We start from the raw sequence: 11,810 nt of genomic DNA, 5'->3' as shown, positions 1-11,810 counted from the left end.
GCAGTCACAGCAAGTGGGGCTGTGTGCTCACACCACCACGGGCTGCTTGGGGACAGTGGGGTAATGGTGGTGCTCGGGGTCATTTGGCTGCGCTGTGTCTCTGGGTCTGCATACAGCATTCCCTGAGCACCCGAATGCCCGCACGTGGTGGGCGCAGGCACTGCAGTGAGGGCTGAGCTACATGCATACAAACACCTGGATACATCTGCATCTGTGTACGTTTGCTTTCACAAATATCTTTTAAAGCAGGTGCCAAGTGATGTATAAATAAAACGCGTACTCATTTCCTATCATCTTTGTTCCATGTGCTGGAAAGGTTTCTTCTTGCTAAAATTCAGCAGGTTTTGTGATACAGTCGATAACCCCTATACAGAAGCCAGACGGGTGCTGAACTCCTGTGTGTGGCTGCATTCCCTGCTCCCCAGCATGGCACAGTGCCATAGGACAGCCCAAGCTCAATGTGCCACTGCACTGCCCACGTCCCTTCTCTGCCGAGTCCCCGTTCTTCTATTTGTCACCCCCAAAATGCATGGGTTGGCTCTGAGCTGAGCACTGCCAGGAGGACGGGTTTCTCATTAACTCCGGAGGTGATATAGTCCCATCTCCTGCTGCACGGCCACTTCTGCTGCCCCTGGTGTCCCTTCTGCAGAGTGGGAGCAGCTCAGCACGCTGTCCAGAGGAGTGGGGATGGATGGGAAAAGCAAAATGCAGGCGGAGAAGGTAACTGCTGATGGTGGTGGGCACTGGGAATTGGGGGGAGAGCAGCACCCAGGGTTGGTGGCTGCTGCATGCCAATACTGCAACCAGCAAAAATACCCCTCTTAATTCACTGCTCTGCGATGTCTATGTACAGAGCCAGAGCAAAGGGGCTGGGGGGATATTTTTTAAGATCTTTGTCACCTCAGAGGATAATTTCAACTGTGGCAGAGTGAAAAAAGCACTCTCACCAGCACTGCTGAAAGCCAGCAGCTTGGTCTGTCCTCCCAGCTGCACTGAGGGGTTCTGCTGGGACACTGCCGGGGCATGGCTCTGTCCCAGGGCTGCGTTCTTCCTGGCTGGGGCTGAGGCTGTGCTCTGCTTCCTCCCAGCACCTCACAGGAACGTTGGTCCTCTCCGTCTTCACCGCGGTGCTGGGCTTCTTCCAGTACGGCTACAGCCTGGGTGTCATCAACGCCCCGCAGAAGGTACGTGCCCAGCAGGGTGCTGGGGAGGCAAATCCCCACAGCAGAGCCCAGGGGTGGCTGTAGCTCTGAAGCTCTGAATGATGGCGTTTTCCTCTTTGCCCGCTGCAGGTGATAGAAGCGCACTATGGGCGCCTGCTGGGTGCCATCCCCATGGTGAGGCACGCCACCAACACCTCCAGGAACGATGCTGCCATCACTGTCACCATCCCAGGCACGGAGGCATGGGGCAGCTCTGAGGGAACGCTCCCACCCTCAGCTGGCTTTGAGGACCCCGCCGTGTCCCCTCACATCCTCACCATGTACTGGTCCCTCTCTGTCTCCATGTTTGCTGTTGGAGGCATGGTCTCCTCCTTCACCGTGGGCTGGATCGGCGACCGGATGGGGAGGTGAGCAGCTGCCTCTGGCTCCAGTTGAGCAAAAGGCATCACCCAACCCGAATGTCACTGCATGCCCGCTATGAGTCTCTGCTTTGTGCTCCAAAGAATTGAGGTTTTCAGCATAATTTTATTGGGCAGATCTCAGTGGGGTTTCAGGACTGGGAGGGACCAGATTCATTTCCCCTGGTATTTACAGCTTTATGCAGAGCCCAGAGCTGGAATTTAGCACCTGCCCTCCTGCTCCCATGCACTCTCCAGGCATGTGAGTCCCCGCTCTCCAACTCCTCTCCATGAATTTCAAATTCATAGAAGCACATAATCATTAAGCACATAATATAAGGATCTTCAAGTCCAAACCTAGTACACTGCATTAGCACAGCGTAAGCCATCCTGTCTGAATTTTCTCCAAAACCTTCTTCTTTCTTGCAGAAATACCACTTGTGCTATTTTGTCTAATTCAGTTAAAAAAGCATCAGACCTCCAAAACAGTGCTCCTAACATCCCAGAGGTCTGGGTCCTAAATTACAGATTGGGTGTTTTATTTCAGTGCTCAGCCCTCAACCAAGAAGCCACTGAGCAACCCTTGCAGATACTCCCATCCTTTTCATGCCAAAAAAGAGAGGGCATTTCAGCAGCGTTTGCCATCTGTTGTAAACCCTGGTTTCCCTGCACCCCACTGATATTTCTGCTGCCCTGCAGGGTGAAAGCCATGCTGGTGGTCAACGTCCTCTCCATCGCTGGCAACCTCCTCATGGGGCTGGCCAAGCTGGGGCCCTCACACATCCTCATCATCGCTGGGCGGGCGATCACGGGGCTGTACTGCGGTGAGTGCCGGCGGGGCGGGCGCAGGGACCAGGAGGGTTTCTCATTTTCTGCAGTATTTAGGGTTTTTTAGTTTATAAAGGGTTTCTCCCCCATGCCCACCCTTCTCAATCTTCTACAGGGGTATTCGGGTCAGCTCCATCATTAAATTAATTATGCTAGAAGGGAGCTGGATCCTCCTCCTGGGCAGTGCCTCAGACTTCAGGCTCTGTCTTGGTGGTGACTGTCCCATGAGCATGCTGTTAATTGTGCTGTTTAACAGGTTTCCAAGAAACAGCCTATCTACACCCAGACTACAGACAGTACAGCAGTGCTGTGGGTAGTGAGGAAAAGATAGCAGGCAGATAATATGGAATTACGTTGGAATTAGCTGAGAAATACAGTTTGTTATCACTGTTACTGGTGCGCTCTGATGGGTCAAGGAAAGCTTGAAGCTCTTTGCTCTGTGATAACTGCTCCCAGCAGAACTCTGCTCCGTGCTGGGCTGTGCGTGTGCATGTGCACCTGAACAGCCCTGCAAGGGATTGGGCTGGAGGGGATGTGGGGTGTGGGACATGGGATGTGTGATACGAGACGTGGGATGTGGGCTGTGGGATGGAGGATGCAGGATGCTGCATGTATGTATGTGAAACGACAGAGGCAGGATGTTGGATGTGGGATTCGGTCTCCATCCTCCTTTCTAGTTTGGGGAGAGGTCTCCGCTGCTCACAGAGAGGTGATGCTCATATGCTCTGTGCAGGGCTCTCCTCTGGCCTCGTGCCCATGTATGTGAGTGAGGTCTCTCCCACTGCCCTCCGAGGAGCACTGGGGACACTGCACCAGCTGGCCATCGTCACAGGCATCCTCATCAGCCAGGTACGAAGGGAAAGCCGCAGAACCAGAGAGAGCATGACAGATATCAGGGGATACATGGAAGAGCCTTAGAGAAATTTTTCACATTCCATTCCAAAGCTGAAGGAGAATTTGCCCGAATGGGATTAAAGTCCAGCTCTGAGTCAGAGGTGTGAAGCATCCCAAGGACTTCTGCCCACCCATGTGAGATTTTGGTAGACGCCTGGTCAGAGTCAGACCGGATGCTGAGCATGAGATACTCACTGTGCAAGAATGCCTCTGTCAGAGGGGTAGGGAGCAGGGAGCACTGTGCGCTGTGCTGGGTGTCCCCACCGTGTGACAGACTGGCGCATCCATGAGTTCATCTCATGGGACACAGCCAGAAGTCTGCATCTTCTTACTCTTTCCTGAAAAAAAAAAAAATTGGGGAAAAACGTGGTAAGGCCCTGCTTGTTGTGCTGTGGTTACAGAAACGCTTTGCAAGTAGTGCAAAGAAAAATGCTGCCCACGCATCATTTGGAAACCTCTTCCTGCTTTCCAACATGCCTCCATAATTCCAGGTCCTGGGTCTGGACTTTCTCCTTGGCAACGATGAGCTGTGGCCGCTGCTGCTCGGGCTGTCTGGGGTGGCTGCTCTGCTGCAGTTCTTCCTGCTGCTGCTGTGCCCCGAGAGCCCCCGCTATCTCTACATCAAGCTGGGGAAGGTGGAGGAGGCCAAAAAAAGTAAGAGACATTCTGGGTTCACCTGACTGTTCTTACACCACCCAGTGTTACCTATCGGTGCACCTCTGTTTTGGCCAGGGAAGGCTCCTTCGCTAATATAATAATATAAAAGAATGTTGAACTTTCTCTTAAGGCTTGAAAAGGCTCAGAGGAAACTGTGACCCGATGAAAGAGATTGCTGAGATGGAGAAGGAAAAGCAAGAAGCTGCGAGCGAAAAGAGAGTGTCCATCGGGCAGCTGTTCAGCTCCTCCAAGTACCGGCAGGCTGTGATCGTGGCACTGATGGTTCAGATATCGCAGCAGTTCTCGGGCATCAACGCGGTGAGGCTCCCAAAAATGTGAAAGAAACCCACACTGTCCTGCTGTCCTTCACTTCCACAAGATAGGAACTGCCTTATTCTTTGAGAGAAGGGAGACATTGGAGTCATTTCAATGTAATAATATCCAAAAAGCTCTTCAAACCTCAGTCCCATCACGGTATTTGTTTCCAGCAGGCAGTGCTGGCAATCCAATTTTGGAGATTAAACATGGGTGGAGGAGAACTGTCAAAAGTGAAAATGTAATAGTTCAGGGGGGAAATTTAAATAGGGTTTTTAACTCCCTCAGGTTCTTTCAAAAGGTTTGGCTTTAATTATTGTAATAAATAATTTAAAAGTTGAAAGATTAATCACAATTAAATAATCTCAAGTGTCAGGCAAGCAGGATAAATCGTTCCTTCAAGAGAACAGATGGTTACAGCAGCCACGTTACCTAATCCTTCATCCTACTGCATTTTGATAGATCTTTTACTACTCTACAAACATTTTCGAGAGAGCCGGTGTTGGCCAACCAGTTTATGCAACCATTGGCGTTGGAGTGGTGAACACAGTCTTCACAGTTATCTCCGTAAGTAAATACGTCTGCCCTAGATCCCCAAAATGAGAGAGCTGAGATTTGATTTTGAAACTCGACTTTATGCTGGAGCCGGGGCTGGGGGTCGTGGTTTTGCAGAGCTGCAAATACCTCCGGGGAGAATCCTGGGCATCCCCTCCTCTGGAAAATCCTTGCTGTCAGACAGCACTGCTCAGTGCCTTGTGAGTGAGAGCTGCGTCATCTTGTGCAGGGAAGCTCAGGTAGATCAGCACTGAGCCCCAGACAAAGTTACACGTGAGACTGTGATTCCACAGGTCCAATCTGCCCCAGGAGCAGACAGCTCATAAGCCTCTTCTTATCTTTGGTCTTTCAGATTTTCCTCTGCATGCACACAGTGCCTGCATGATCGATATCCAAAGGCTACTTCATAGCAATGAACAAACAGAGCACTTTTCCTCCTCAGATCTATGCAATGCTCTGCAGCAATAAAAGGGTGGTTCCAGCTTCCCCAGCCTTCCCAACCTTGTCTATCTCTTGGGAGCATTAATTCAGTTCTAATCAGCAGACTTTTTTTTTTTAAATGTGATTATTACTATAGGAAGAGCAGGAAATGCCAAGCATGACCACCTCCCTCATATCTTTGGAGCATATTAGGGAGTAAAGGACTTTCACCCACTAGGAAGCGGGACTAGGTGCAATGCAGAAATACAGATCTTAGCCCATCCTATGGAGGTAGGAGGCCTTGGGGTGAAATTTCTTTAGAGAAAGTCCATTGCAGGTCCCGTGCAGAGGGAAAGCCATGAGTATTCATTGTGAAACCAGGCACAGAGGCTGTGCCACTGGAGGAGGTCTGCCTCCAGCTCAGATGGGCTCCTGAAATTCCACATCTACCCTGGGGACGTTTGTTCTCTTGGCCATCAACACTTAAAGAGTTACACACACCTGTCAATGAATGACAGCCCCTGACTAAAAGGCAGAATAACTGACAGACAGGCAGATCTTGGCAAGGAGAGAGGAGGCGGAGGCTCTGCAGCTCCATGAGTCAGTAGGGTGACCTGTCTCCAGAACAGAGACCATCTCCTGGAAGTGTAAATCATTGGCCGTAATTACAGGAAAAGGAGATGTCTGAGGTTGAGCGAATGGCCACAAGTGTCCTTTAAAGTGGAAGGGAAGAAAAGGCAGCTTCAGAGGCTGATGTAGGGTATCTCAAGGCAAGTCATGTTTGTTGCCATCTGAAGCTACCTCCATCTCCTTATTGGGTGAAGATGTTGGTATACAGATACAGATGTCAAAAGCTGGGTGAGATGACCAGAGTCCAGGAAGTGCCGAAGGATCAAGTTGAGCATTGTGGCTGTCAGCTAAGCAGGACTCTGGGAGCCACCGGGGTGAAACTTCTGACTCCAGCTGCCACACAGGCAAGGTGCAGCGGTCTCTCAACCACGTGAGCTAAAAGAGCAGCAGTGAGGTGCGGTGGTGGTAACGAGCTGTTTGCTTCTAACAGACCTGATTGACCCTCCTCAGAGCAGCACCGCTAGGGACTGATCATACATGCATTTCTGCAGGTCTTCCTGGTGGAGAAGGCAGGCAGGCGCTCGCTGTTCCTGGCTGGTCTGATGGGCATGTTGATCAGCGCCGTGGCCATGACGGTTGGACTTGCGCTCCTGGTAAGGCTCCATCTCCACTTTTTCTCTGTAATTTGTGAACGAGAAGAGAAAGCATTCCTGAAGATGAAAGCTCTGCATGTTCATCTCATAGAGGTTTGGAAAATACTTGTCCTCAGGAGGGACAAAACAGCAATAGCTGAAGCTGTTCTTTGTCATGTAGCACCCGGGGACATTGCGCCCTTTGTGTCCTGCATGTGCAGCCCCTACTTGTCTGAATAAAGAGTGATTTCTGAAAAAGAAACTTAATTAATTAGCAATAATCAACGAGAAGCGTGTTGGAACCATAACACCAAGTGCATCCTCTTGCAGAGCCAGTTCTCCTGGATGAGTTACGTCAGCATGATCGCCATCTTCCTCTTCGTTATCTTCTTTGAAGTGGGGCCTGGGCCCATCCCCTGGTTCATTGTAGCTGAGCTGTTCAGCCAAGGCCCGCGCCCTGCCGCCATTGCCGTTGCCGGCTTCTGCAACTGGGCCTGCAACTTCATCGTGGGGATGTGCTTCCAGTACATCGCGGTAAGAAACCTCCCTAAAGCAGCACCAATGAGGCGGGTGAGGTCCCCAGGGCAGAATAGAGGGATGTGCACACGTCCCCCGGATCTTTGAGGCTATGCAGGCAGGGTGACGATAAGCCATGCTGTGGTCTGATGGCTGTGCCATGCTCTCACTGCCCTGCTGCAGGATCTGTGCGGGCCGTATGTGTTCGTCGTCTTCGCCGTCCTCCTTCTGGTCTTCTTCCTGTTTGCGTACCTCAAAGTACCTGAGACGAAGGGGAAATCATTTGAGGAGATAGCAGCTGCGTTCCGCCGCAAGAAGCAACCGGCCAAATCCATGACGGAGCTGGAAGACCTGCATGGCGGCGAGGAGGCGTAGGCATGGCCACATGCACAGGAAGGAGGGATGCAGAAGGAAACGTTAGGCAAAAGTCTCATTTCACAAACACCTTGCAGGTTCCAGCACAGGAAGACACATCAACTGCGGGACTTCACAGCGCTGCCTGCACCATCCAGCCACAGGTGCCAAGCTGGCATTTTGCTCTGAAACTGTTGGCAGAGCTGAGCTGCAGGAAGAGCCAAGGAAAGAATGGGAGGAATACCGTACATGTGTGCCTCTGTGTCCCACTGCATTGTGGCAGGATGATCTTACCAGCTGGCAAAGCATTACATGAAACAGGGTCATCACTCAGCTGGAACGAAGGAAAAAGGGGTTGCGTGATGCTGAAGCCTCATGCCTTCACCTCTTCTTCTCATGCTTGCTGCCTCCTCCTGCTGAGTGATCTGAAGCCTTGAGAAAACACCTGCTAATGCAGCTGTGTTAGCAGCACACCGCACAGATCACAGATCCACAAAATGGTTTGGGTTGGAAGGGACCATAACGTCCATCCAGTCCCATAGGCAGGGATACCTCCCACTAGATCAGGTTCAAAGCCCCATCCAACCTGGCCTTGAATGCCTTCAGAGATGGAGCATCCACAGCTTCTTGGGGCACCTGTGCCAGGGCCTTATCACCAGGTGGAGTCTCACAGGGGCAGAGAGGAATTCACCTCCCTTGCCCTGCCAGTCATACTTCTTTTGATGCAGTCCAAGGTACAGTTGACTTTCTGAGCTATAAGTGCACACTGACAGCTCATAGGCATCCTTTTTTCATCCACTCAAGTGTTTTTCTTCAGGGCTGCCCTCCGTTCAGTCATTACCCAGCCTGTATTCATGCTTGGGATTGCCCTGAGCCAGGTAGAGGACCTTGCATTAGGTCTTGTTGAACTTTAAGAGGTTTGCATGTGCTCACCTCTCAAGCCTGTCCAGCATTTTTTAGTGTTTCTCAGAGAAACTAAGAAACTCTGTCTGGGTTGATATGTGTGGTTGCAGACTATTTGTCTCCTCTTTCCTTGTAGGAAGCTGTTCCTCTCTGTTTCATCTCTCCCATGGTGTGACCATTGCCAGGTCGCCTCCCCTCACTGTCCTCTGCTATTTTTGTACAGTTCTTAGATCAACCGTAACAACCAACAATTTTGTTACTTGAGCTTTTAAGATTTGTATATTCCTTGCTGTGAAACAAGGTCTTCTAGAAGCTTCTCAGGATAGATACCCACTATTTATTTAGGAAGAAACATCAGTGCTGTTCACAGTGAGCTCACCGCGATGACAAGTACTGCAGTGGCCGTGATGGGAATGTTCACACTCCCTTCTTTGGGCCTGAATTTCCTTCCCATGCAGACTTTGCAAATTTTTGGCTCTTTCCAAGCGAATGGAAGCGCAGGCACAAAGTTCACCAGGACCAGCATTGTCCCCATGCGTTCAGTGGAGGAGATGTCACCGTTTCCCGGAATGCCTGCAATAACAGCAGTGTTATCTGTGTCTGTTACATAAAGCTGATCATGAACAACACCTGCAGTGTGTGCTGCCTTGTGCTGTTGTCTCTCCCCTCTGTACATCTCAGACACACGTCCATCTCCAGACAGGAGGGATTTTTTCCAGTAGGGCACATTTGCTCTGTGGGTGGCATTTGCTGTGCAGCTGCAAAACATCTCTGGTGGCGTGCAGCTGAGCTTTGTGCAGATGCCTGAGGAGCATCAGTCAATGGTGCTTTCAGGAGGGTCTGCGTTCAAAATGAATAACGCAGCAGCGAGGTACCATTTGTTTAGCAACACACCGAGCCAGGCAGCCTTTGTTTTCCTCCGTGTTACCAAATAAATGACAACTAAAAGCCTGAATTTCTGATTGTAATGTAGCACGTACATCAGTTTAACAAAGCCCATGCTGCCATAGGTGAATTCCTGAACTTCACCGTGGGTTCAGAGCCACTTGGGTAATAAGAGCGTAAAAATGGTTACCAGCAGAAAGATATCTTCCCGCTGTGTGCTTTTCTACAGCCTGCTGCCAGCACACGGGGACTCCTGAGAGCTAACGGGTTGCTCCCCTTGCTTGGTCAGTGCTGAGTTGAGCCTTTGTGCTTTTTAATATTATTCTTTCATCTGTAGCATCCCCTACAGATGGTATTTTGCTTATCCTGGGATGTTTCCAATCAATTCTGCTAGTGGCTGCCGTGGGGAAGGCTACATGGAGAGCACAGCAGAGCTGGGAGCTGCACAGTACTTCGGCAATCCCTGTCCTCACCGTGCTGCTGGGAGGGATGGAGCTGATATGCTGGGCTGAGCTGTCGCAGTGCACTTTTACCGAGCATGGGGATGCAGGAAAGGGTCACAAGGGTTGGTCAGATCTGCAGATATGTTTACGTCTGTCCTTTCCCATCAGGCTGGCAATTAGCACGTTATCTGCCCTTGTTACATATGAGATCCAGCTGAAACTTGTTCTTATGACACAGCTCGTTCAATCATTATTTTTATCTCTGTGTTACAGTTTTGTTAAGTTGCTAATCATTAAGATTCAAAAGACCGAATCATACTTATTAGCTAAATGGTCGTTGCACTTTAGTTAACATGCAAAATATGTTCCTGCACCATGGTTAGCTAATAACCAATATAATTAATAGCCCCTGAGAAAGCATCTTGTCAGCAAGAGCTTCGACAGTGTTTTCCTAATGTGCTGAGATGACAGCCATTAAGACTTTTCTGTTATGTCAGATAAATGGTGAACAATATCTAGTTTCCCACACTCGAGGCGTAATTTCAAAATTAGTTTGACTTTCCTAATCCAATAAGCTCGGGACATTTGGCTCCATTAACACTTTCCACACTCATTTATCACTGATTTTTCTGCCTCACTTCAACTTGTTTTTCATCATGGAGAAGAGGTGACCTCCCTCTCCCGACTCAAACAGCTGATGAGGATGAAACTGAAGCACTTCACAAGCAGCGACCAACGCTGTAGGGTCTGATGGTGCTCTGTGTCCTTATCTTCCACTGAAACCTACAGGGGCTGAGGAATTGCAAGGCAGGACAGCAGATTGGGAGTCAGAAGCAAGGCTCCCCGTGGGGCACATGTCCTGGTATTTGCGTGGCATCAGCCTGGGAGGAGCAAATAGCAGAGTTGCAATGCATATCTCCTCCTCCTGGTGCAAGTTACAGCTGGTTCCAGCTGGCTCAGTGTTCCTGGCACTGTCACACTGCTTGCCTCATACCTGCAGTGTGTGCCCAGGGTAATTCTGCCAGCAAGGCACATACCTTGCCCCGTCACATCTGCACAGCCAGGCAGAGCACATGAGTCAAGAGCGACCAGGGAGCAAGAAGAGGCAGCGTGATGGGAGCTGAAAGCATCCCAGGACACACAGCCCCTAATCACTGCAGGGACATCCCAGAATCCCGTTCTCAAGGCCACCACAAACAGGGGATGAGCAGCTGGTGCTGAGCTCAGTCTTGGGAAAAGCAGAGGGGAGATGGCAGCGCGCAAGCAGTGCCTGGAGCAGAGTGCAATGCCTAGGGCAAGGTCACAGCAAAGGCTCTTTCATCTGGTTCAGACCACATGCAGGAACACGGAGGGTCTGCTGAGCCCAGCATTGTCCTGTGGGAGGGATAGAGCAATGCCTCCCGTGTTGCGTTGAGTTTGCTGGCAACAAGGCTGTGTGTTTGCCCCAGAGCTGGCTGAAATGTGTGGCTAAAGCTGGGCTTAAATGAGGTGCTTCGGGGCACTTCGGGGGCATCTGATTTTCAGGTTTTTTAATGAATTTCTGATAAAGGCTGAAGGAATATTTGTTTCTGAAAAAGAGATATCATCTACCTACAGCTGCACCTCAGCAAAAAGCTGTGGTTTAGTACAGGAGATGTCTCGGGGCACACCCAATTAATCTCTCAATTGTAGAAAATGAACGAAGTTCACATCCTGACACTCAAAAAAGTGAACCATCATTCTGCTTGGCTCCGTCCTGCCGCAGCATGCGCTCAGAAGAGCTGGCAGCTCTCTCGTGAAGTACTTCATCGTAAGGCAAGATGCCCTAGAGCACGTGCACCTCATCGCACACGTGTCGGTAAGAAAACAGCGCGCACTCATGTACGAACACTTAACGGTGCGATCCGGGCACCGCTTATCAGCCGGCACAGAACGGCGCAGCCAGCAGCCTCTGCCCACGGCACTCCGCGCCGCGGCGGCCGCGCCGTGCTCCGAGCCCGCAGCGCCCCCCTCAGGCCCGGCGGTGCGTTCGCTCCGATCTGCTCCGAGGGCGCCCCCAGGCGGCCGAGCTCCGCGCTCGGCGCCGGTTGAGCCGCGCCGCTCTCCGTAGCGCCTCGCACGTGGCCGGCCGAGGGCCGAGGGGTGGGGCGGGACGAGGCGGGACGGACCAATCAGCGCGGAGGAAGCGAGCGGAAGCGGGGGGGCGGGGCGCGGGGCGTGGTGCGCGCGCTGCCCGCCGCCCGCCGCCCCTTCCCGCCGGCCGCCGCAGTGGTCGGGCGCGTGTGCGCGGCGCCGTGC

At 51.4% G+C, this 11,810-nt stretch overlaps 1 protein-coding gene across 1 annotated transcript; it reads left to right on the top strand.

Moving 5' to 3' along the window:
• The first annotated feature begins 609 nt into the window (after positions 1-609).
• On the top strand, positions 610-8,834 carry SLC2A2 (solute carrier family 2 member 2). Its single transcript, XM_042821014.1, has 11 exons — positions 610-720; positions 1,089-1,184; positions 1,293-1,570; positions 2,261-2,385; positions 3,123-3,238; positions 3,775-3,937; positions 4,071-4,258; positions 4,718-4,822; positions 6,352-6,453; positions 6,763-6,966; positions 7,132-8,834. Exons 1-11 carry the CDS (start codon positions 688-690, stop codon positions 7,321-7,323), a joined length of 1,602 nt encoding a protein of 533 aa, XP_042676948.1. The 5' UTR covers positions 610-687; the 3' UTR covers positions 7,324-8,834.
• Positions 8,835-11,810: the final 2,976 nt, after the last annotated feature.

This window comes from Centrocercus urophasianus, unplaced genomic scaffold (genome assembly GCF_019232065.1).
Source record: "Centrocercus urophasianus isolate 14NV4802_14NV808 unplaced genomic scaffold, USGS_Curo_1.0 seq_19, whole genome shotgun sequence".
NCBI lineage: Eukaryota > Metazoa > Chordata > Aves > Galliformes > Phasianidae > Centrocercus > Centrocercus urophasianus.
This window is presented reverse-complemented; position numbering and strand designations above follow the sequence as displayed.